General features: G+C 44.1%; 2 protein-coding genes across 3 annotated transcripts; both read right to left on the bottom strand.

Annotated features, from left to right (window-relative positions):
• Window positions 1-58: 58 nt before the first annotated feature.
• Window positions 59-7548, bottom strand: shbg (sex hormone-binding globulin). Its single transcript, XM_020629196.3, has 8 exons — window positions 5877-7548; window positions 4896-4987; window positions 4393-4582; window positions 3943-4104; window positions 1328-1484; window positions 1078-1214; window positions 726-930; window positions 59-525 (listed from the first exon to the last, which is right to left on the bottom strand). Exons 1-8 carry the CDS (start codon window positions 5964-5966, stop codon window positions 392-394), a joined length of 1167 nt encoding a protein of 388 aa, XP_020484852.2. The 5' UTR covers window positions 5967-7548; the 3' UTR covers window positions 59-391.
• Window positions 7549-8214: 666 nt separating this feature from the next.
• Window positions 8215-24709, bottom strand: zbtb4 (zinc finger and BTB domain containing 4). Of its 2 annotated transcripts, none has more exons than XM_065950377.1 (2): window positions 24352-24709; window positions 8215-16827 (listed from the first exon to the last, which is right to left on the bottom strand). In XM_065950377.1, exon 2 carries the CDS (start codon window positions 16809-16811, stop codon window positions 11307-11309), a length of 5505 nt encoding a protein of 1834 aa, XP_065806449.1. In that variant the 5' UTR covers window positions 16812-16827; window positions 24352-24709; the 3' UTR covers window positions 8215-11306. The 2 variants fall into 2 exon arrangements, with proteins under 2 accessions (XP_065806449.1, XP_020484849.2); XM_020629193.3 differs by having other exon boundaries at window positions 24505-24709.
• Window positions 24710-26576: the final 1867 nt, after the last annotated feature.

Here is a 26576-nt window from a genome sequence, read left to right as displayed (position 1 = left end):
TTTCTTCTCTTGTCTCCTGCATCAAGCCGCACCAATCAAGCAGTAAAATGAATACCACTTTAATAGGAATTATATTTTTAATTCATAAACATACATGCACCTCGGTCACAACACATAAATCTCTAAAATGTGTTAGACTTCTTAATTACAGCAAAACATTTGAACATTTTAGAGTGAACTCATCAGATTTTTAGTAGAAACACCACTTTTAAATACAGAATGGCGATCATCATAAAAGAAAATATATTGCTATTAGGGTATAATGTTGCTTTGTACAGTGATATTGTGACGGTTTTGCCATTTGTACACATTATATTTTAATGGCTTTATTACCCAAAGGCATCCAATAAAAAACATTGTTCATGTATTACTGATGCATACTTCTTGTGGTTTATGCTGGACAGCTGTGAGAGGAGATTGACATGTGTTTGACAGCTAAATCCAGGTCCAAATCCCTCCCCTGAACCTGGATCTTCTCCAGACAGCCTGTCAGAAACTGGGAGCCAACGTTACCCTCACCCTCACCTGACAAAGGAAAAAAGAGTAAGAAAAAAACACGAGAAACCACCAGCCTCCATATTTGACATCTATTATTGGTTTTCTGTTTGGATGTATTGCAACTGGAGTTTTTTCTTGCATTGTCCATGGTTTAAATGTTGTTATTACCATTTTAAGGACTGTAGATTTGAACACACACACTGCACATAATGAGTGTTTCATCTCACCTAAGAGCCCACCAAAGGCAAGATGACCCTCCCTCCATGAGATCAGATAGTCCTGTTGGCCTGTCGGACTGATGGGGAACCTGGTTGTCTTTAATTCATCCCCATCTTGAATCACTTGAATTAAGTCCATCTGAATGATTATCGCCAGATTCTTGAAGGTGTCTTTCATATTGAAGCTATCTGAGCCGAAATTGAGTGTAATCTCCTGCAGATTTAAGAGAAAAAGAGAAGAAAGAAATTCCCTTAACTCAATGGGAAATAATGATATTGATCTTCCTTAGTTATCCATGAGAAACTTTATACAGATGCTGGAAGGGATTCAGTTGGACTAATGTTTAGTCTTTGTGCATACCTTTGTGTTATTACTGGCAACTAAAGCGAACATGAGTGGTTGCCCAGGAGCCTTGATGCTAAAAATGGTCCCATCCATCTTACTGAAATCTCCCTTTATCTCAAGTTTAACCCCATCACCTTCCATGATGGGGAAATCTGTGGAGGAAACAAAATAACATATACACATAACAACAAAATACAAATAAAAATGATGCATAATTGTTTAAAACATTCTCTGAAATCTTGAATTGTCAAGCACAATGTTCCACCTGAGGTATTAAAAATGGCAAATCCAGTGCCAGGGAAATAGCTGCCAGGCTGGATATGTTGGTAACAAGGCCAGAGCTCCCCTGCCTCTGCCTCCCAGGGAACACTGAGGTTCAGCCAGCTGCCTTCCCGCACACAGCCATCCATCTGGGGCTCGAACTGTAGCAAAAAATGTATTTATTGGAATGAACTGTACGTAAAAAAGTGTGTGGAACAGCAGGAGCATGAGACTAGGACAGAAATATTCAAGATTTCTATGGCAATCTTAAGTGGACATAGACACCCCGTGTCATGACAGGGCTGTTTGTATTGTACTGTTACCTGCACTTTACCCCACTATCTATTTTCTTACTAAGAATAGCTGACTAAATGTTGACATGCAAGATAATGTTGTATTGACATTCAACATTTGTAAATGTAGACATCCACCACAGAAGAGGCAGGCTTACTAAAGCCTCAATTAACCAGAATGCAATGCAACACAAAACAATCCCAATTTAAGGTCCTAAATCAGTGCTTTGAAACTAACCAGTCTTGATCAGCGGATTGAGTTAGTTAAATTGTATTGATATGCAAAGAGTTTATAGAAAGCACCTCTATACTGTAGGATGGTTAAAACATAAACATTGAAAGCAATGTATCTTCAGTTTGATTTTTTATTGTTTCAAGAAGAGGGGTAAGATTTTAATCTAAACGTTGTGATATCATGTCATGAAATTATGTAAGGATATTGCACAATATGATACGATACAATAGATTTGATTAAATATGACACAAAATACTATAAGGCACATATATGAGACCATACTATATGTCTTGATCCCATACCACACCATACCATACCACACCATACCATACCATACCATACCACACCATACCACACCATACCATACCATACCACACCATACCATACCATACCACACCATACCATACCATACCACACCATACCATACCATACCACACCATACCATACCATACCATACCACACCACACCATACCACACCACACCATACCATACCACACCACACCATACCATACCATACCGTACCATACCATACCATACCATACCACACCATACCATACCATACCACACCATACTATACCACACCATACCATACCATACCATACCATACCACACCATACCATACCATACCATACCATACCATACCACACCACACCATACCATACTATACCATACCATACCATACCATACCATACCACACCATACCATACCATACCACACCATACCATACCACACCATACCATACCATACCACACCATACCATACCATACCATACCATACCATACCATACCATACCACACCATACCATACCACACCACACCATACCATACCACACCATACCACACCACACCATACCATACCATACCATACCATACCACACCACACCATACCACACCACACCATACCATACCATACCATACCACACCACACCATACCATACCATACCATACCATACCATACCACACCATACCATACCATACCATACCATACCATACCATACCACACCATACCATACCATACTATACCATACCATACTATACCACACCATACCATACTATACCATACCACACCATACCACACCATACCATACCATACCATACAATACTATACCACACCATACAATACCATACCATACATACCATACTATACCATACTATACAAACCATACCATACCATACCATACCATACTATACCATACCATACTATACCATACCATACCATACAATACCACACCATACCATACCATACCATACTATACCACACCATACCATACAATACCACACCATACCATACCACACCATACCATACTATACCATACCATACTATACCATACCATACTATACCACACCATACCATACTATACCATACCACACCATACCACACCATACCATACCATACCATACAATACTATACCACACCATACAATACCATACCATACATACCATACTATACCATACTATACAAACCATACCATACCATACCATACTATACAAACCATACCATACCACACCATACCATACCATACTATACCACACCATACCATACCACACCATACCATACTATACCATACTATACCACACCACACCATACTATGCCATACTATACCACACCATACCATACTATACCATACCATACCATACCATACCATACCATACTATACCATACCATACCATACCATACCATACCACACCACACCACACCATACCATACTATACCATACCATACCATACCATACCATACCATACTATACCATACTATACCATACTATACCATACCATACCATACCATACCACACCACACCATACTATACCATACCATACCATACTATACCATACCATACCATACCATACCATACTATACCATACCATACCATACCATACCATACTATACCATACTATACCATACCATACCATACTATACCATACACCATACCACACTTTTTGCACATAAGATGCAATACAATAAATGCTGTAGATGTATGTTGATGGAAAGAAGACAAAAAAATCACCAAATGTCTTTAACAAACTTTAAAAAACATTTAACAAGATCAATTGGACACATTTCAGTGTTCAAAGATAAAGTGACACACTATACCTGAACAAACAACTCTCCCCTGTCGATCAGGAGCCCGCCCACGGCCAGTCGGAGTTCACCTGTAAGAGGCTTCTCATTCTTTTTTTGCTGCATGCCTACCACCAGCCCATTGGAGCCGTCCACCTCTAGAACCACAAACTTCCCTTGATTGCTCACCTCCAGCTAGGTGGCACCATGGGCACAAGAAGAAGTTAGATTAACAGTTGCTGCATTGTAACACATTGTGTTGTGACCAATTTGGAATACGAAACATTATGTCTAGTATGCTAATACTAATGATAATTCTTACGATTATGACACTTTAAGAAGCCAATTAATCTATGGGTTAGCCTTACATTTAACACATTTAAGAGTTTCTAGGGCAAAATAAAAACTAATTCTGAAATCAGTTATATTTCAAGTATTTGTAACTCCATTCACATATACTTCAAAACTTCACTGGACACTCACTGTGTGCCATTTTCCATCATTAAGCTTGGGTCCGCCCATCACACTGACAAGCATCTCTTCTTTGCTGATTTGCATCAGAGGTATCCCGTCCTTTAGGGCTAAGATAAACCAGTCCTGCCCATTTTTTGTGTCTCCGTAGAAAATTGCACCTTCTGCATCAAACGTCCTTAATTGAAAGGATGATTTGATACTGTAATATTAGAAAAACAGAAAAAAAACAGTTTTTGATTCAAGGGACGGAGGTTGATAGAGGAAAAAATGATTTATCTGTTTTTCCCCATTACTTTTTCTTGGGTTGCATGAAAATCTCAGAGGGGACAACAGTTAAAAAAAAGCCAGTATAATGAAGTGCTTATATATGATACATGTGATTAGAAATACAGGGCATGTATAAACAATCCTCAAATATGCAAGACCCTTTTAAGTCTGATTTTCTGTTTGAAATTCAGTGAGCAGCTGATATGCAGCCGACACGATGCAATGGTTTCCTCCTGCTGACGTACCTGGTGATCTCACTGAGGTTGACTGTTGTGTGGATCAGCGGCCTCCAGATGTCTCTCTCCTGGCCCAGATAGAGGATTGCGCTGCCTGATACCTTTTTTTAGAAGACACAGTGTTCACAATGTTCTCATTTAACAATGACTCATTACATCTCTTTCCTCTAAACAAATCATATTCACTAAACACTGGCTCTTGTGTTTTATTGTCAGATATGTGGATCGGTTAGTGGTTTGACATCATTTATAATGGACATAGCTTTATTCAATATATGTATCTAAAAAAAAAAGTATATGCAACTTAACTAATTCTCAAATGATAATAAAGAGAAAAATCAACGTGGAGTTGGTGACATAAGGGACAGTTGGCATCAAGCGATGGGTATGTTGAAAAGACAATCACAAAAAAAAGGGTAAGAACTCAAAAAACATCTGGGGGTGTTTTTGAGATTATTCGTCCTCACACAAACAGAACAAAGTTCTAAGTCTAATTTTCAGAAGAGCATGCTGAGTAACCACTCTTCATCTGGCACCTGAACTGCACACTAGTTGACGCAGGTGTGTTTCGATATTACACCCACGCTGTGTCTATATTCCATCATTTAGAGCCCAGAAAACATGAGAGTAACAGAGACTGTTTAAAAATTATATATATGCCTACTGCAATCTTTAAAAACTATTCAAGAGGCTAAGACAGATTCCCAACTGTTTAGGGATCTGTTCCTGACTTAACATTGAGGAAAAACTCTGTCATTCCTTCAACTTTTCTGAAACTCAAGACATTATAATGGGTATGCCTTCATTTTAGAAGAGGTGAAATACTCATCTTTTCCTTTGTATTGTGACAATAAAGTTCATTCTGATTTTCTGATCTTTACATTGTTTTCTCTCTCCTGAAATGTTCTCTATTATGTGTATGGATACAAACACTCCTGACTGAACTACCCATCCAAGGCTTTGTTATTAAGGCTTTGCAGGTGAACATACCTTACCCGGTCTGTATCCCTGACCCTCGGCTCCCCATCCCAGCAAAGCGAGTAGCAGTCCACCTGCTATTACTTTCCAAGGCACGGCCATCCTTCAGTGCATTCAGCCAGCCAGGCCTCCCCGTCTGCAGTGTCCCGAGCACTTTGGTTGGTCTCAGACTCCACCCTGAGGTGTGGGCGTCAGGACGAGAAAGACTGTAAAGCGTTGGTGTGCTACCAAACTGTCCTGGGGTCCAGAGGTTCAAATATAGCACGGTGAGCGCAGGTTATCGACCCCCCTGTAGGTTGTGCTTCACGGCTCTGTGGATGGGACTATACAGAGACAAGAGCAGCAGGAAAACAACGAAAAATAAAAGAAACAACATATAGATTAAAAGGCTCATAAAGCAGTTATGGACGTTAAAGGAGTCGTTCCAATTTTAAATAAATAGATAAAAATGTACATTTCCATCAGTCTGTCAACAGCTCCTGCCTTGGTGAATCATGAGAGGACACAACCTCAGGCAGGGTGAGCGACCTTAGTCAGACCACTGATTTGTGTTTACCCATTACACAGGAACCCTGGTTCACCACCGCTGGCTTTGATTCAATGTGTGTGTTTGTGTTTGCGTTGAAGAGTGATGAGGACAGAGAGGGAGATGAGTTGGGGGCAGTGCTTCAAGTCCCGAATGTTTTCTGTTCCTCCTTTGTTCTAGGAATTCACTGATATCCCCTGTAATACTTGGGAAAAGTGCCACCCACAAAGTAAACAACCTGTTAGCCAGTTGATGAGTACTGATCATGAAGGCCAAATAACACCAAAACAGTTAGTGTACTGAAAGTCTGACGCACAGCTGATCTTGATGCCATAGTAAGAAAAGCTCAAGAGTAAACTGGAACATTACCAATGCCTGCGTTCCATTTAGCTGGGGAGGTGTTGTCCTTGTGAGGCCCCAGTATGTTCAATACACCAATTTACGCACAGCGGTCAAACTGTGTAACAACTTTCCGGGTCTGTAACATGATGCACACCTGTCAAAAATAATATCTCACTATATCTGCATGGGTGAAGGGGAGGCCAATGTGGAAGTGCCTTAAAACTGCATTCTCCTTGATGGCCACTAGAGGGAGATTGAGCTAGTTGCAAAAGGAAGTCAGATTCTAATACGATTGGAAAAAGGCCCTTCTTCCTAATTGATTTATTCACTCAGTTAACATTTTCCTGGTTAGTTTCTACAGTTACAGCTACAGTTTAAAGATGTATCCAGTGCAGTAACTTGTTAGTTTGGTAACATTTTTAGAATTGGACGATAAAGTAGGGATGCTAGGGTGTACCCTGAGGTTAATTCAGGTCACCATTACAGCAGCATGTCAATCAGGATAGAGATACATTGATGTGAGCCCATACTGTCACCTTAATAAGGTCACATGTATGTAAGGTGTATGCAGTCTATGTGTGCCACTGAACAATCTGCAAGAGTGACGGGGCCCTGTCTCCCACACTGTGTTTAGTTTTCCTTATTCATCCATAGTCCTGGTATTGCGTATTCTAATCATAGCTTACGGCCACAGCACAGAGCCATAGTTAATGTTATTAGCAGCGCCTGTGCTTTTTCTACTGAGACAATACAAAATGTCGGCTGTTAGAAAGATCCATTGAGGTAAACCATTTCAGCTCTTCACTACACATAAAACACTGAATTTATTATTGGCAAGAGAGCGCTGTGGCTTTAAGAAAAACAATCATGCCTGAGGACCTAAATGCCTTTTTTTTTCAATCGTGACTTGTCACGATAGATGATTTGTGAAATGTATTCACTTCTGCATTCTTTTCATTCATATTCAATTTTGTCAGAAGTAATTCATCTCTGACATGCTATTTTTGCAAAGCAAAGACGGGTGAGTCATCAGGCTGACTGTTTCTGTTTACACCACTGAGCGTCACTAGCCGGAGAGTGCTCATTCAAGGCCAGGAGGGAGATGTAATCAGCCTCTGGTTTACACGTCAGGAAGCAACTTTCAGTGCACTTTATTTCGATAGTTTAAGAGAAGCATAACAGGGCGCTGTGGTTGATTTTACTTGAATTAGACACCATGAAATCAATAACTTTAAACCAAAAACTGATCCAGCTGTTAAAAAAACATAGGAAATCATGAATCAAAAAATAAATGCACTGTCATTAAACTTGGATCGTGTGCTTAAAAGATGCGTAAAGTGCAACCCACTTTTCTTTGGACTCAGAATAGACTGTAGAAACTAAACAGCCACCAATTTTAGGCACACGGTCCACATTAGGAATTGTACTTGCAGTTTAAAATACTTTCACTTCAAACAGACATAAGAGCAGACTAAAGCTGAATTCATTGGGTCATCAGGTTAATACTTTATTTTGTTTGATTGCAGCAAAGAGAAAGAAAGGGAGACAGAAACGAGGGGAGAGAGAAGAAGAAAAGGAGACTACAGACTTTGGGAGAGCTGTGGCTACAAGCCTTTGTATCAAATCTAAAGACAAAGTCATCAGGCAACATTAAAACATCTTTTAAAAATAACATGAACATATTGGTGTGGGCTCTATATGGCACAGTATTACCCTAGACATGTACACAATACCAAAAACAGTTTAGCCATACCCCTAACATCTATGAACGGCTTCACAGCAAATAAAGCCATGAAATCTATCTCCAAGTTTGAGCGTCGTTTCTAAAGAAAATGTTTACTTACTATTCAAATTTCTTATGCCATACCAAGGCACCTTTAACAGTTGAAATCTGGCAGATCCACTTCTTACTATAGATAGTTTTTTAAATATCAAAGCAGAGGCACATTCATTTAAACTAAAACATACAGTAAATAGTTGTATATTACCACCAGATTCCAGTCCAGTCACTACAATACGTTGATTTGCATGCTTTTGGTCTGTATGATAACAGTGATGGCAAACTATGGCATAAGAAATGGTCCATCAACACAAACATGTCCATCGATAGGAATGGCTTGAGATATTGTATTGGAGACAGCAAGGCTTTTTTTTACATTGAAACTAACCCACAGAAAAGTGTCAAAGAACAAAAAAAAAAAAAGAACAGGTGGCCCATATACTGCCAAGGGATTTGCTGCTTAGGCAGATTTACAGTATTTTGGTTTTCTTCTTCAAGCAGTCACTCAGTCTCATACACAAAACACAAACGCCTATGCGCAAAAAGGCTTGTAACCACACCCATGGGGATGCTTGTGTGCCCCTTCAGTTGGTCACGCTGTGTTTCAACACTCCTACCCGAACTAAAAGGCGCTCCAGTACCATCACACACACACACACACACACACACACACACACACACTGAAACATATGTACTTCGTCCACAGGTGGTGAAGTGTGCAAGTGAAGGAAGAGGGAGAATAAAAAAAGGTCCTTGAAAGTGACTGTGAGGCATACATGTGGCAGCTAGTTTCATGGAGTTAATCCAGCCTGTGGCCCTAAAATGAACTCGAAAAAAAAAAAAAACAACAACAAAAAAACAGAAAAACAGAGATATGGAAGATGAAGAGACCAGAAATTGAAAAAGGAAAACAAAGGCTGTGCGCACGTTGCCAGATTTGCTGAGTAAATATAAACAGTTAGGAAGCAAGTGTTGCTCATGCTTTGTGGATACAGAACCCAAGATTACTGACATGTTCCTAGGACTACTGTATATATGCATACCAGACGTTATACGGTTCTTTAACAGGTTATTTGTGTCAAAACAGAAAAAAAAAAAACGGAACTGAAACCGACTCTAGCATTAATGCAGCTGTACTTCATTAACCTCATGACTAAATTTACATTCATATTTTTACGTTTACTCCCCCCTTTTTCACTGAAGCCATTTCCACCCGATATGAGGGCTAAACAACATAAACAACAACATAGTTTAACAAAACAAACATATATAGATAACATTACGCGTAACAAAAAGGCCCCAGCAGGGCGACTGGGGATTTTTCGGCCACCACTTTGGCTGCTAAGTTCAGCCTTCCTAAGTCTTATTAAATGACACAGGGCAGGAGGCGGGACATGTTCAGGCTATTTCCATCTCTATTCTGTTGGAAAGCAGGACAACACTCGTTGTTCCTGAAGTACATTTCTGTCCTTCCATCAGACGCTTTTGTGCCAATATATTCCTTTTCCTATTCAGAAAACCACTCTTTACCCTGAATCCTAGTTTTCCCTCTTTGCTGTCACTGTCTTTTCCTGGCTTAGGAAGTGAAGCCTTTTCCTCTCGCAATCAACGAGGAAAAAGCGATGCATGATGAAGGCTGAATAGTTTTTATTCTTTTATTATTTTTTTTATGTGAAGGAAATGAGATGAAAAATGGAAGTGCAATGGTCTACCAGCCTTAATTTCTTACCCAGTGGCCAGCTACATATCAAAAGCAGCTACAAGTGTCCCCTTTATAAAGTGACCACTACTTCTCTATTTTGTGCACAAAAAGTATAAACTATGGTGAATGCTATACGGATCCTACAGTGCCGTCCAGCCACAACGTCAACGCCGAGTTAGTTGAGACATTTGAAGCTCAGATGATCTCATTGTCGCACTCACTTCACATCCAGCCATAGCGATGACTTGGTAATCATTTGGAATCATTACTAAATGCACTTCTACACATTGACCTAAATTAGCTCTCTTCCGACTAAAGTAGGAATGCTGTGTGCCTCTCACACAGAATGATCCGTCCATTCACGCACACACTACTCTCGCAGACACAGGCCTTATTACTGACACACTGATGCAGTAATGTCCTACCTGCTCGAGCCCAACTCTGCATGCACAGATCTCTGGAAACATGTGCATATACGTGCTCTTAGCTTCCATGGACAGTTTAGCAAAAAAAAAACAAAAAAAAACACACCTTCATTCTCATTCGTTATGCAAACAAATGGTTTGAGTTGCTTGATGCTTAACTTCCTTCTACGTATAGAATAAGAACACTTCTGTCTCATTTCTTATCCGTGCCCACACAAGCCTTCCCTGAAGAGCGGTTATCCTCGTTATGTGGTGTCGACTATAAAGGGAAGCAGACTGAACTAATTTTTTTCACACAACACACACCCTGTTAGCAGTCCTTATTCTTATAGATAATATAATGAGTCAGAGAGGAAGATTAATCGAGCTCTAGAACTACAACACACTACAGCGAGACAGAAGAGATGTGGAGAAAGGTGAGCAGGAGTAAAGAGTGGGGAGCAGTGACGTATCTCTATAATATCGGCCCCTCTCCCCCATCTCTTTCCTCCTAACTCTCCCTTCATCCAACTCCTGATGTAAGCCTAGCTCTGATGTCTTCTTAAAAAGAGAGTGAGTACTCTGCAAGTGAACTCAGTGACCCGGTGAGCACGTACCCCTCCCAATCCCATCCTTAACAGTCCAGGCGGTCCCCGACAAAGTATATTCCTCATAGTGCTTCTGTGTCCTAGGGTTTGCTGCTACTGCTGTCTCTTTTCTTGCTGCTGCCACTGCTGCTGCTGTAGAGGCTGGGATTCGCCACAAGGGGGTGAGGGGCTGCCCCCATGTAGGGCCCAGCAGTGGCTGCGTAGTTGAAGATGGCAGGGAGGAAAGGCAGAGGCTCAACCTTGTCCCCTGCAGGGGCCATCATGTTCAGAGCCACAGGAAGAGCGGCCAGGTTATATGGGTAGGCCAGGAGCTGGGGTCCATAGAGCAGCTGGTAAGGGTCTGGGTAAAACGGCAGCTTAGCAAGGTCCCCCCCATTAGGGACCATCATTTTCCCCAGGGGGCCAAAGGGAAGCGCTCCAACAGGATATGAGGACATAAGCAGGTTTTCCTCCTGCTTCTTAGCAGAGCGGTAGCCATCCGGCACGATAAGGGGGAGGGGATAATTATGGGCATGGTAGCCCACCGGGGTGCTGTCCTCCTGCTGGGGATCTCTCGAAGAAACAGTGTCCTGGTGATTCGGCTCAGGTGGCTGCGGGGCTCGGGGGAGTAGCAGAGCGTGGGCAGAGGGGCGGTCACAGGCACCAGCTGCTCCAGTGGGCAGCGTGAGCCTGTCCAGTCCTTGTGAACTGGCGTGAACCTGGCGGTTTGCTTGAGCGAGCCGTCCAATAGTTGAGGGGGACCGGCAGGGGGACTTGGGAGTGTGCCTGTGTGAGGAGGGGCCATTCATAGTGGTCTGAGAGGGGATGTGCTGAGGTGATGGCACAGGGCTCAAGGGCTCCTCTTTGGGGACCAACAGAGAAATCTGGCCCTCTGGTGTATGTGCAACTCGACTCATTTGCTGGCTCCTCTCGATCTCGTTTTCTGTGTCTTTCGCCATTTCTCTGTCCCTCTCCCTTTCTTTCAGTCTCTCGTGCTCCCTCTCTGTCTCTCTTTGCCTCTCTATTTCCCTCTCTCTTGCCAAGATAGAAGACATGGTCAGATCCTGCGCTTCGTCGGGAGAGGGACTCCTCGACAGGGAGTGAACTCTGAGGTCTTGGACCAGAGGTGGTTCCTCATAGCCTGCATGTAAAAATATACCACTCCCGCCCTGCCTCTCTCTGTCCATAATGACCCCATCCCGTTTCACGAATCCCCCCTCGGAGCTGAGAGCCGTTGTCATGGAAACAGGAGGAGCAGCAGTGGTTATTCTGGTGTGTGACGTCATGGGCACATTTGGAGAGGTGTTGGCGGATGCCACGATGTGTGCTGGGCTGGATATTCGGTGCATCTGGCTGTCTAGGCTCTTTTTGCTGGGTGTGCGGTAGTCAAGACATTCTGGTCCGTTCATGACGAGCACACTCTGGACAGTGGAGGGTGCGGCAGGTGTGAATCTGTGTTTGGTGGGCGTAAGGTTAACTGGGCCTTCTGATGGATGGTCTGATACTGGTGGGCCTGGCTCATTCGCTGGGGCAGGATGTGTGAGCTCTGTCAGTTCAGGTTTGTCACTGGATTCTGACAACTGATGTTCGTTTGTCAGTTTGCCGAATTGGTCTTTATGCTGCTGTGAAACCAATAAGTCACTAGTGCTGGGAGGGTCTGGTGATGAGTAGCTGATGACTGAAACAGAGAGAGAACATGGTACCTGTTCTGTTTCAGTCTGTGGATCTCTGCTTACAGTGTTAACCTCTGTCTCTGTTGTTTTTGGCTTTAAGTCTTTATCTTCCTTTTCTCTCTCGGGGGAACTGCTTAACTCATGGCGTCTGATATGGCGAGTAAGTGCGGAAGATGTCTTGCACACCTTGTGACACTGTGGACAGGTGTGTCTTGACAATGCTCTTCTGCTTAGGCGACCCATACTTGAAGTGCTTCCTACCAAGCCTACTTGCCCTCCTTTATCTTCGTCATAGTTTGCCACCTCTGGCGCAGCTTTAGCCTCGTCCCCTTCCGCTTGTTCGCCGAGTGCCATTTTAGGGGGCGCAGGGGATGCCTCGGTAGGCTTGGGATGCTGGGCTCTCTGGTGGTCTTCCAACTTATCCCTCGAGGGGAAAGTGGCTCGGCAGAAGAGGCAAACAAACTCCAGCAGATGGCTCAGCTCGTGTTTGTCTCTCTTCCTGGGGCTTGAGAACCAGCGGCCACATGTACCACACTCTGCTGCGTTCCCATTAGTCCAGGGCCGCCTCTTTATTCCCGATGGAGCCACTGAGGTAGACACAGGAGGATTTGGAGAGTTAAGGGGAGCTGTAGCAGTCTCATGACAGGCCTCCTTAACTTGTTCTTCTGTAACTTTGTTTTTGCCCTGTACACCAGCAGAAAGGTAATCACACTTGTCCCGCTCTACCTTGTCTCTGTTAGCTTTTGAGAGTTTTTCAACTTTCTCCGTCTCCTCCTCCTCCTCCTCTTCCTCATCTAGGGATTTGTCTGTCTCTTTATTCACATAGTTCTTGAGCCTCTCTGCCCTCCTCTTGAGCCTGATGGAACGCTTGAACTTCAGTTTCCTCTGCCAGCTTTTGACCCTTTGTAGGTGTGCTTGGGCCTTTCTCTTCGGTTTGTAGGAGTAATAAGGCCGCCATAAATCATCCTCTCCATCGTGGTCACTATCCTGCTCGCGCACCTCCTGGCGGAAGTAGTACTCTCTCACCCTATCGGGGGATTTAGAGCTGCTCTTTCTGCCCTCGTCCTCACAATCGCCCTCTTCCAAATCGCCCTCTGCTTCCAGGCTTGCTCTGCGGTGGAGGCGGTGTGTGTGTTTATGGTGGTGGGAGTGTGCATGGCGTGGTTCCTTGGCTTCCTTTACCGATGAGGTTTCACTTCGTTTGTTTTTCGGGGGAGAGAGGCTCTTGTCTCTCCGAAGGTCTGTCTCAGAAATGCTGCGCTTTACTATGGCTTCCTCACCGATTCGCACAGTTATCTGGCACAGTGGCCCTGCCTCTTTGACCTGTGAGCCTAAAGATGCTGACAGCTGCTTTGAGTTAGAGATGTCACTCTTACTATGTGACTTGCGTGATTTGTGAAATAATCTGCCTGTCTCTGCATCCTGTCCCCTACCTCTTGACTGATCCTCTGTGGCATCTGAACTGTCCCTTGACCTCTTTCTGTGGTGATCTGCACTGTCCCTTTGCTTTTTGATAGGCCTGGGACTGTCCTTGTATGAAGTCTGACTGTTGCTGGTATCAGGGGATGGGCTATTTGTTGTACTTTTGTCACTTCCAGAGGTGACCTGATTACTATGCACAATGACGGAGGATGACACCGCTGTTCCATGAACAATAACAGAGGGTTTTGTATGGCCATATGTTATCACAGAAGGCATGCTCGTTCCTATGCCTTTACTGGTCTTGGGAGGTTTGGTTTTGCTGCTACTAGACATTTTGAAGCTGCCACTGCACCTCCCCTGCTCTAGCTCTAGGGCCTCGTTATCAAGTTTTCCAACTTGGGGCATGTGGGTTGGGGGGAGGGGTGTGAGCGCTGAGAGGTCACTGTGCTCAGGAGTCACAGAAACCGGGATTCCATCAGGGGAGGCATCTGGGTCAGGCTTTACACTCTGATGGTGGGCCCCACTGACCAGGCTTTGTAGGTCCTCAGGGCTCAGAGCACAACCCAGGTCAGGTAGGGAGAGGGAGGATGTTTCAGATGGTGGCAGTAGCAGGCCGTTGTGCAAACTGTCATTGTAAGTTTTGTAGGGTCTCTTCTGGGAGCGCATTGGAAGGAGGCGGTAGAGCTTGAGGGCATTAGCTTTCTGCTTATAACCCCCATTAGCTGTTTTTTCACTGGAGATGAGGCTGGGATTAATCCCATGAATTGTCTTCTGGTGTGTTTTTAGATTGTAGTACGTGGCGAAAGCATCCCAGCAGAAGATGCACTGGTAGCGCCTCTCTCCTGTGTGCCACACCTCGTGTTTTGTGCGGTACTCTGCCAGGGCAAAAACCTTATCACAGAAATGGCAGGGATATCTGCGGCGCCACGAGTGCACGTTGGAGTGACGCTTCAAGCTGGATAGAGTCATGTAGGAACGCTCACACACTGAACAGAAGTAAATGACATTGCCATCTACCACCTTCACAAAATGGTGCTCATCACCCTCTAGTAGCTCTGAAGCTGCTGCATCATCACCTTGGATACGAGCCAGGAGGCTCCGTGCTTTCTTCCCTGGCCGCACCTTACTGATGTCTGTTTCTCTTATAATCACTCCCCCCTCCACTCTCACCTCACCCTCTTCCAGTGGCTCTTCCTTTGGCTGCACAGTAAGAGAAGGAGGGCCGAGGCTGTGGGAGGGTAGACCTGGTACCCTGCAGGATGTCTCATGGGATTGCAGTCTCTTACTATGGATGAAAACTTTACCACAGTAGCGGCAACTGAGGGCGCGGCTACCACGATGCAGCCGCATGTGGACTGTGAGGGAGGAGGCTGAGCTGAAAAGCCGATGGCACACCCCGCAAATAAGCTCAGGCTTGAGGCTGTCAGTGGGGGGATAGGAGGACGAGTGAGGGGGTGCAGTAAGACCCTCAGATGGGGGAGGAGGAGGAGGGGGTAAAGGAGGAGGGAGGTGCAGGGTGGGTGGGTGAAGACTTGGAACATGAGGGCTCCCCACTTTGCCAGCTGGTCTTCCTGGTACTTTCTCTCTCCTCTCTGTGTCCCCTGCTCTCTGATAGGCTGATGTGCCCAGACCGAAGAGGATCTGAGCTGTTCGAGAAGGAGAGGCCGTGCCATTGGCCAACCCGTGCCTTTCATCCCATCCATCGCCACCATAACAGCCACCTAAAGACCCACTGGAAGATCTTGGGGGCGACCTATGAAACTGAGTATCCGGATTGAGTTTGGAGCACTTGAGAGGAGGAGGAGACTTTATGTCCTTCCTCATAGGTGCATGGGCGATCATGGGAGACGAGGACGAGGATGGGGAAGAGGACGGAGATCTATCATGCCTCTGGGGCTTAAAAGGTCTGTGTTTTACATCCATGGTAGCATCCAGTTTCCAGAGGGACCCCTCATCTGAGCTCTTGGAGGATGGCCTTCTTCGATGGGGTGAAGGGGAGGACGAGGAAGAGCTACGACAGTGGGCTGAAGATGTCAGAGAGGCTGGAAGGGGGGCGGCACTGAGTGGGAAGCTTAAGGTGATTTTTGCATTTTTAGGTCCATCAGCCATGTCCTCCAGCCGGTCCTCTATCATGGCCTCTCCCCTGCCTCCATGCCTTTTACCCTTCATCTCCAGCTGCTCAGCTTCCTCCTCCTCTTCGTCAGGCTTAGAAAGACTCCTTAGACTGTCGACTGGTTTGTGTAGCCCTTCAATCTTGCTTGAGCCGCATATATTAAGAGGTGAGGGCGATGGTAAGGAGACTTGAAGTGGGTAACCGGAGTCTACAGACACCAATGACAGTGGTGGCAAAGACAAAGGCAACGGCCCACTCTGGTGCCACGTGGATTCAGTATTTGCAGTTTTTGTGGGGTTGCAGAGGGGAGTTAGCCCTGCAGCCAGGCGTCGATCACTCAGTTGTGACTGAATAAGGCCCGTATGGAGGGGGTCCCATACCTTCTCACCGGACACCATGACCAGCCCTCAAAATCTGAAAGAGAAATCAGACAGAACGTACAAGCATTAGTAAGAGCCTAGGACAAATGTAACAAAAACTTTTTTTCACATTGACACAAAGCAAATAATAAACATTACACTCAAAGCTTTACTTGTGGAACACTGTTGAGAAACGGAAAAGAAAACGAAATGCCCCAGCAATGCTGAACTCCAACAGCTCAGCCAGGACTGGTGAGTGAGCGGAGGGAGAGGGTGAGAGGAAGGAATGAATCTGCAGAAGTGCTGGTTTAGATTTCAGCATGCCATAACCAAAGTTTTAGAAAGGCATTCCATTGATCCATCCCTCTGCAGTGACAAAATGCAAAATGCAAAATTGGAGAAACTTTCAGACTTAACCAAGATTTTCTGATAACAGAGAGTTGACTTTGATCTATGGCCCAAACGCACATAAAAAAATAGTCTAACTGTCTGGCTACTTGAGCAGAAACCTCGTTAGCCATTCCTGGCAGTATTAGCCAGGCATGACTCTAACCATTTATTTGTGAAGGCAAAGCCAGCAGGGTAGAAAAGAGGGGAAGAGGAGAAGAGAGTGAGATAGCATGCATGTGCACAGAGAAGGGGTGTTTTTCCGCCCTCTGCATCCGGTACAATCTCAGCTAAGCTGTAGGAGATGAGCGACAGGCTATTCTCATTTCCATTCTAATTTGACTGCCATGGTGGTTGTTGCAGTCCTGCTGCAATTTCTCTATACATAAGACAACTGCAGATTCACATGTTATAAGCAACATGCTGTTAGTTCTTGTTTAAAATGGGTCCATTTGTTTTGGGCCGTGGATTTACGAGAAGAACAGAGACAGTCTAAGGCCATTATGATGCGACCAGCAGCAAAAACCCTCAGTCATGCTTTTCTGCCTGCGTTTTCAAGCCGCAAAGCAGCCAGGAAGGCAGGCCGCTGTAAAATTCCACAGGCAGCCCTGAACAGGCAGAAACTAGGTCAGCACTGTTATTGCAGAGGGAAGAGGAGGGAGAGGGTGAGGATGAGGGAGAGTGGAAGGGTGATAGAAAAAGGGAGAGAGGAAGAAACTGAGGGTTAGAGGGAGAGAGCAAGAGACAGAGAAGGAGAGAAGACAAGGGGCGAGGAGTTCGGGGGGGTGAACCGGAACTGTCAGAAAAAAAAAAAACTGCACTATGACAGACAGAGGCCAGGACAAACACTGCCACACACAACACCAGAAACATATAATCATGCACTCACACAAACAAACATGTAAACAGCACTGTACATACACTCAGAAGTGCCAACAGGCTGGACAGACGGATAAAAACAAAGAACTTTGACACGGATTGGCCAATTTGTGAATGACATTTAAAACCAAAAGGTGAAACTGAGTGCAACTCTGCAGTGAAACAGAGGGTACAGGTGGATTGAAGTATTATCAACACAAATGGAAACAGGCCGCTTTCCTGATGACGTACTGGTACTTAGTGCAAGCAGTGGCACATGATTTTTGTTGCACCTCCAACCAATTCATGGTTGTCCAATGATGCACAATTCTGTCTCCACAGGCTTGATGTATATCTAAGCCCCGTATTAAATCAGGCCTTCATTGTCAGCCACATTTGCAGAGCAATAGACGATGTGCAGGAAATCCCTTATGGGAAGCGGCAGCATGCTACAAGTGGGTGGACACACTGAGAAAGCGCTTAGGCTAAAAATTTCACCACCTCATCTGATGCTCTCGCCATAGACAGAAAAATGCGTATGACGCCCCCTCGCTCTTTTCTTTATCTCCCTGTGACGCATGCAGCCGCTGCACAAGCAGAGCAGGCACGACACGCTGTCTGACTTTGACAGACAGCTTTAAACATGCTTTCAATGTGCTTGATTCACGAAGACACACAGAACTGCATTCACAAATGCATGTAACACGCAGAAAGACCCTTCTCACTAGTGCACGTCAGTGGCTGCACATAAAAACGCACATCTCGTCTTATGTAAATCATAGGCACACTCAAAAAAATAAATGTGTCAAGGACCCCGAAGAAGAATCAAAATAAACTCATTTTCCACACCTCTCTGCAACAGGATGTTCTGTGCAAACAAACAAGTTGTTCAGCCTGTGTTCCTCTATTTATGCTTGTGGCACTACAAAACCGCAAAGCATGAACAGGTTCTCAGCTGGTGCAGGACAAATTGCAAAGTTGACTTACGTAAACATAATGCACATCATAACACAGACATTGGCTTTGAGATTGTGGCAAAGGCCCCTTCACTGACAGGCAGAGGGGAAAGAAGCATACTTTAAGCCATGCTCTTTTTGAATTTAAGTCCATATCACTGTACAAATTTAAGGCAAATAATGTTTGTTCATTGGAACTTCAATCTTTACATTGCTTTTGAAATCATTAAAAACTTGTAAATAAGTCTCCCACGTTCGACTTTAAACTCAAACCTAACTGCTAACATTTTGGGGCCGATTCAAAAACAACAGAACTTTTACAGTTTGACTCTGAGATATTTTGCCACTCCTTTCTGAAAAACATGAATGACTTTATGTCCTTGGAAACCGTTAGTTTGAAGCCACTAACTATCAAACGGAAAATCAGTCACGAGGAGCATTAGTGCTAAAGTGGCCTTGCATAACATAAGGCAGGACGGCAGAAGAGTTTGGCTAGTACGCCAGCAGAAGGCCTTGAACCAGCCGTTAGGCAATCTGTTAATCCACACTGAATGTGGGACTTGTGCTGAAAGATAAAACACTGCTAAGATTGAATTAGTTGTTTTCTTTTCTTTTTCCCACATCCCTCTAAAATCTATTCAAACATCTGTGAAATTATGAACATCAAAAACTAAACTCTTCAAAGCCATGTGGTTCAATGATTCTTAAACTTGAGATTCAAACATTTTTTATTATTATGTAGCCGTTATCAGCAGACACGTTTACAACCTCTCTTCCTGCAGGACTCAGGACTGTGGATTAACATTACTTTTACCAAGGAACAAAGGAACTGATCAATGACTTAAGTCTCCCTCTCAGACAGGATATTATGAACTTTTGCAACACCTGGAATAAACAACCGAGCAGAACCAGAACACTCTGCTATCTACGAATTGACCCAAAAGACATGAACTGTGACCGAAACCAGTCGTAAAATTTACCATCTGTTGAAGGACTGCGTTGAATTCTGCATCAAATGAACATTTATGTCTTTCTTCATCTAGATATTTGTAATTGTCACATTGAATGCATCATAATCATCTTTTTAAACTCAAAATCTGATCTTCAGAACAGCAATAAGAGTTATATTATGTTTAATAGGAATTTGATGTGGAGTGCTATTATACATTTAGACGTGTTCACTCTTCGATATTAGCTATAGAAGGTGTTATTTAAAGACACCAATTTCTTTTCCTAATTTATTAATATGTCTTATTAAGAATGCTGACTGTATAACATGTTTTTGTTCACCTACAGGCTGGGATTAACTGAGGATGTTCCCAGATGGTGTGATTTTCATCTCAGCATGAATCCGAAAGAGATGTTTGTCTAAATATATGACATGAACCTACATCAACGTGGATCTGATAGAAATAATATCGAAATGAATGTATGGTGACGTATATATGTTTAGATTCTTATTCTTAATCTTATTGAGTAAACTCGGTTTAGTTTAAACAATTGTCCTCCGGTCAGAATGGTAGTCACCTGTGGGCGGCACCCCTCTTTGCCTGCAGACCAGCCTCCTCTCAGCCAGCAGATAAAAGTTCACACTGAGCTCAGATCTTTGGGTTCTTCTTAGTTTTTGGTTTGTGAAGTTTAGAGCTTCAGCTCTTGCTCTCTTCTCTTCGGACTTCGGTCCGAATCATTTCTTTTAAGTTTGTGCCGTCAATTCTTTCTGGCTCAAGCAAAGGTTTTTGAACTTTCTTCTCCAGAGTCTTTGCTCTTCAATTTTGAACGCCAATTCCTTAGTTTGGATTCATGAAGATGGCCATCTGGTTAATCTGAATTGGAAATCGACGTATCAAAAGACTCTTTAATAATTTTTTTCCTGTTGGATCCTCTTGGAGCTTCTGAGACGACAGCTTTAACCAACGTACAATCTCCATCCCAGCTGCATACTCCGACCAAGGTGTCAAGGCATCTAATCTGGCCCGTGGACCTCTCTGGGCCTGAAAAGAACCGCTTGCCAGAGACTGAAACGCGGGACCAGCCGGAGGAGTTTAATTAAACACATCTCACAGTAAGACTGCTGGTTGCAAGGGGTGTTGGAAGATTGAGTCTTGAGTCGTGTCTATTCAGAGCTCTCCTTTAAATCCAAATAGAATCCCAAAATTCCTTTATCAACTTTTTCTTTTTGACCATTTTCAAGTCATTCAAACAATACCGCGTCTTATCTCATTACTAAATATATAATGTCACCATACATTATATTTGCGTTATCCTGATCATAATAATCATATTCTTTATCTATTTCATCTATACATTATTGTTTACCCCTTTTTATATTGAATTTTACACATAAAATTCAGGACTTTGTCTGTGTGTTTTCTTGTTTAACATTTCCAGAACTTACTTCTTTCAAGATATGAAACTGACTGATTAATTAATTAACTTATACGATTAAAGTTATTTTCTTCCTTTAACAGGAAGTGGTGCCCCTTCTTAAATCCGAGGTTAAGTAAAGATATAACATCTTAATAATTCAATTACGCTACAATTATTTATTTTTTTAACTTTCAAAATTATTTTTATTGATTGTTTTTGGATGCGTGTTCACATTGCAATTAGATGGCACAACAAGGGAAAAGAACGAACCAAAACCCCACACTCGAACTGAAGATTCAAACATTTTTATACTTTTTTTGTATTTTACTATAAATGTAAACAACTTTTTTTCTAGGCCTCTCTAAAACTTCTTAAATAACACACCGCTGAAATGGTGAAGTCATCTCTAAACTCAAAAACAGCAAACTCAAAAATAGAGAAGAATTCCTGATGAGTAACAGTTGTTTCTTCTTTTTATAGTTTAAGAGGTCATTGGGCCTGCTAGAGTAAAAGCTGAGATTAAAGAACACAGCGAGGTCAACCAGGCATAACACGATGGAGCAAGGGCAATGGGAAGCGGGATGTCCGGTAAGCCGGCAGTTTAGAGATGATCAAAATCCCGTTATTTTGGCCTTAAAACTGACAGTGACCCCATTAAAAATGTTGACAAGAAAAGGAAAACTCATGCACAACACAAAGGTAACCTGAAGGAATATACCGGCCCCTTATGTACTGCTGATCCAATCGAAACCAAGAAGTCAGTCTGCAATTTTGGAATCTCTTCTTCCCTCTTTTAAAAATGTCTTTGCGTTCACAGAACTGAGCAGCGGATTGTTGAGTTCAATGTTAATCTTACAGAAAGGAAGGGACGGTCAAATTTAAGAAAATAAGAACTAAAAATGGGATAAACCAGGAAAACTCTTTAACTATATATTTAGCAGTGATTTGCTGTCATCCTGTCAATGTGTGTGTTTTTGAGTTTGTGTGTGGGTAAGGAGGTTAAGGGGAGTGTCTGCGAGGCAGAATGTGGGGGGCCTCGGTGTTCCAGCCGGTGAGCCAGCGGCAAAGAGCATGAGGGAAGAGGAAGGTGTCGGTTGGGCTTTCTCCCCAGTGAGGGGCAGCCAGAGGGGCCCAGCTATTGGAGCAGCAGTTGATCTGTGAAGAAAAGGGTGTATGTGTGCTCATAAGGGTGTGGGTGGGTGGGTGGGTGGGGGAACATCGTTAGCAGGAACAGCTACTGAACTCTCCACAACCCCCGGCCAAGAGAGCATGGTGGAGCCAGCCAGATGGGATGGAGAGAGGGAAGGAAGGAGGGAGGAGGTAAGGGAAGCTGGTATGGGTCGGGGGAACAGTTGAGTAGTCGAGGTGGTAGTGGCGGCTGTGGTGGTGTGAGGGGGAGGAAGCTGTAACTTCAAACATGTCTCTGTTATGTTCACATTTTGTGGTTTCCTCGTCTTTTAGATCCCCCCTCAGCATGACTGACTAGATGCCCCTTCATCACCCCCCCCCCCCCCCCAACGTGTAAACTGTCGTATCGTGGTGTTTTTCGCATTGCCGCTCCACGCACCAGCGGACCTACCCACGTCTAAAACGGCACACTCTCCACGCTCTGTTATCCCTCAGCACAGCAGGTAATTCCCATAATTCTGCTCGCTGCAACAGAGTCTTGGGGAGGCATAAGGAAACAGTAAGGCCAAGAAAGTTACCCTGGAGAGCAGTAACACTACACCGGTGACCTTTTTGAAGTCATTTCCCCAAAATCATTTTCAATTTCACACAGAGTCCCTATTAAGGGGAGGGGGGTGTAAGTCCCATTATGGCTGTCGGTCTCAAATAAACCAAGAAACGTTGGAGCATTAGCAAAGGCTGAGCCAGAGCGCTGACCGTGAACTGAAAGTACATTGCAGGCTCGAAAAGATGAAGTGCTGCACCAGTTTCCTAAATGCGTCCGCAACCTTTATGTTTGTGACATGAAAACAAACAAAGCCTACCAGCTTGATCTTACAGCTCACAAGTCTTGCATGTTTGCCCTTTAATGTCGTGGCGGAATAAGGCCTAAAGGCAAAAACAGCCCAGAACGAATAACCCAAGGAAAAATGACAGAAAGTAAAAAAAAAAAGTCGCCGCCACTGTGACAACATCTAAGTAAAACCACAGCGAGGAACAACACTTCCTATTATCTGACCTATGACCTCTACTCCTCTGGCAGTGCGGATCATATGTTCCATACATTGAGCACAGGGGGCTTGGCTTGGCATCCATGAAAACCAGGAATGCGAAGTAGTTGACAGCAGATGCTCTGTTGTTTTGGAAAAAAAGAGCAAGGTTAGGGGCAGCAACAACCGTGTTTGTGACATGAATATGCCCTCTGCTGCTCTACAAGAAGACAACCTCCTGCAAAACAACAGGCTGGGAAAATGGAGGATAAACGGGGCGGCCCGAAAACCGAAATAAAAAAGACAGAACCGGTCGGTGGAACTGGAGATGTTTACTGTCGCCTACATGCCAGTTTTTTTTTTTTTTTTTTTTTTTTTTCTAGAACACTTCATCTCACGCTGGTGGTTAGATCATGGGCAGTATGGGGGACTGGGCCCACCATGTTAAGACCCCATCAACAAAGCTAACATCTGTTCTGACATGTGCTGACCTACCCCCCCACACCCCCCCCCCCCCACACACCCCCACCCGTCTGCGGTGAACCAAAGAGAAGCAGGAGGCTTAGATAAATTAAAAGTTTCATCACAATCTCAAAACGAGTCATCGCTCTTGAAAAAGAACTGCGTGGTGCGCCAGCAACAGAGGGGAGGATGAGGGAGACGAGGCCTTTTACTGGCAAACACACACACACGCACACACACACACACACACACAAACACACACACGCACACACAACACACACACACAGACAGTACTTGCACAGACACACATAAATACGCTTCCACAAACACGCTGCATAAATATGCACACCCACCGCTGCTCACGCCCCAACACACGCACAGTAAAATAAAAACCTTTTCCTCCTCTTCACGCGCAGAGCAAGCACCGCCACAGCAGCCGAGTGAAGCAGAAAAAAAACAAGCAGGAAAACAACAGAATTCAGCCTCTCTTCCTCTCTTTTTCTCTCTGGCTGTCTCTCAGGAAGGCAAGCATACAAGAGAACGTACCTCGGAAAACCTCCTGCTGCATCTCTGCTGCGATGTGTTCTCTCCCCTCACACTCCCTCTCTCCCTCTCCCTCTCTCTCTCTCCCTTGGTCTGTGTATGCGCACGTCTGAGTGTGTATGAGAGAGAGCAAAAGAGAGAGAGCGAGAGAGAGAGAGAGAGAGAGAGAGAGAGAGAGAGCACAGGGAGAGGCGGTGCGCACACACATACAAGCAGCAGTGTGTGAAGACAGAGGGCAGGAGCGATTCTCACACTCGAACTTGCTCGCTCTCTCACTCACTCCCCCTTTTTTTTTTTTTTGCTTTCTCTCTCCTCTCTCTCTCTCTACACTTTTTGCCTCTGACCGACAATTCTTGATTTTGGTCGCTTTTCCTGCAAGTGAATCCCCCCTCTCTGTACACCCCAAACCAAGCCTTTCCGACAAAATCCAATCTTCTTTTTATTTGGAAGTGTTGTTTCCTCACACTACACACATGCACACACACACACACACACACACACACACACACACACACACACACACACACACACACACACACACACACACTACTTTATATACACAAAGCCCGGCGATAGGGAGAGGGAGGGAGAGGCAGAGGGAGACAGAGTGAGAGAGCAAGCAAGCAAGAGGACGCCATTTAAGCAGTTTGTTACGAGCACTGCAAGTCCCCAAAATGGCTGAAAACAAACAGGAACCACGCCAACTCAAAAAACCTGGGCACAAGGACAGACAGACAGACACACAGACAGGGAGTGAGTGGAGAGAGGGCAAGAGAGACTGCAGGAAAAGTGAGAAAGAGAGAGGGAAAACTGGTGGTAGTCAAATGGCGGAGAGGAGCACTCTGTGAAACAAGTGAAGTTGTGGAAAAAAATGGAGGCATTAAAGTGATACTCCAATCCTTAAGCGCTTCATTTCCATAAAGTTCAAGGACTTTTGAGTAAAAGAATGGTCAGAATCAATGCGGCAGAAACGGAGACACCCTGACCTATAGTGCCAAATATAGGTCACGATAACTGCTCCCTAACGTTTCCCATTGGTGCAACACTATAGCGTCTTACATTTGCCTCTTCCTAGCTGGCATTCTATGCCCACATCTGAATCCTCCACTTCTAAGTTTCCAACCCTGAAGGGCATTCAGCCCAAAATAGCACTGTGTGAAAACAAAGCAACAAGCTCTGTTTGTAGGGGCGTTTTCCTTCAGGTACAGGTGAAACTAATTAAACACGATCCAGGACAGTTTGTCCAAGCAATGTGTCCGTTGGCACGAGGGCAACAAAAAAAAAAAACACCGCACCGAGGGTTACTTCAAAAGATTTCAGAAATGTAGAACGTGTCGTTAATCGATCCTCCGTCTTGGCAACTTCAAAAGAATTATTTGTGTCAGGAAAAAGTTGAGCCAGGGGCCCATTTTACAAAAACGCCATTTTGTAAACACATTGCAAGACTCTTAACGTTCACATCACACGATCTTGCATGCTAATACATTAGCATATTGTTTGGTGTTTGAAATGTGTCTGAAATGATGGGAAACAGGCCGAACATCTGACTGCTCTGTGTTGCTCTAAAACAGCCCTCGCCACGATTGTAACCAGAACACAATCGTATCGCCACCAACTTTGGATGTTTCCTCGAAACATGATTTGAATGTTTCCAATGGCTACTCGTGAAAAGTAAAGTGGTCTTTGTTTGGTTGAGCACCTCTTTAAAAAAAAAAGAAAAAAAAAGAAAAGAAAAAGGGGTCAAAGGTGGACAGATGAGAACAGACACCGGGGCAGGGAGGCTTTTGGATTGTCCATGCCATCATCTAAAAGGGTTCAAGTGCTATCAGTAGCAATGCTGCTCCTGATTATTAACAAGCTTTCAGCTCAGTGTGTGTCTGTGTCTAAAACATGTGGCTAGACTTGAAGTAACGGTGACAAGGGCTGTTTTGTTTTTAAGCAAAACGCTGATATCCACACTCCTAATTAATGGCGCCACTGTAGCGCCATCAAGACCTGCAGTCGGAAATCCCTCCTTAATCAACCGTAACCCTGCAGAATGCTTAACAACAACAACTCTCTTCGTTATGGTCGCT

This window comes from Labrus bergylta, chromosome 22 (genome assembly GCF_963930695.1).
Source record: "Labrus bergylta chromosome 22, fLabBer1.1, whole genome shotgun sequence".
In the NCBI taxonomy this organism is placed as follows: Eukaryota; Metazoa; Chordata; class Actinopteri; order Labriformes; family Labridae; genus Labrus; species Labrus bergylta.
The sequence above is the reverse complement of the archived record's forward strand: the minus strand, read 5'-3'. Positions and strand labels throughout refer to the sequence as shown.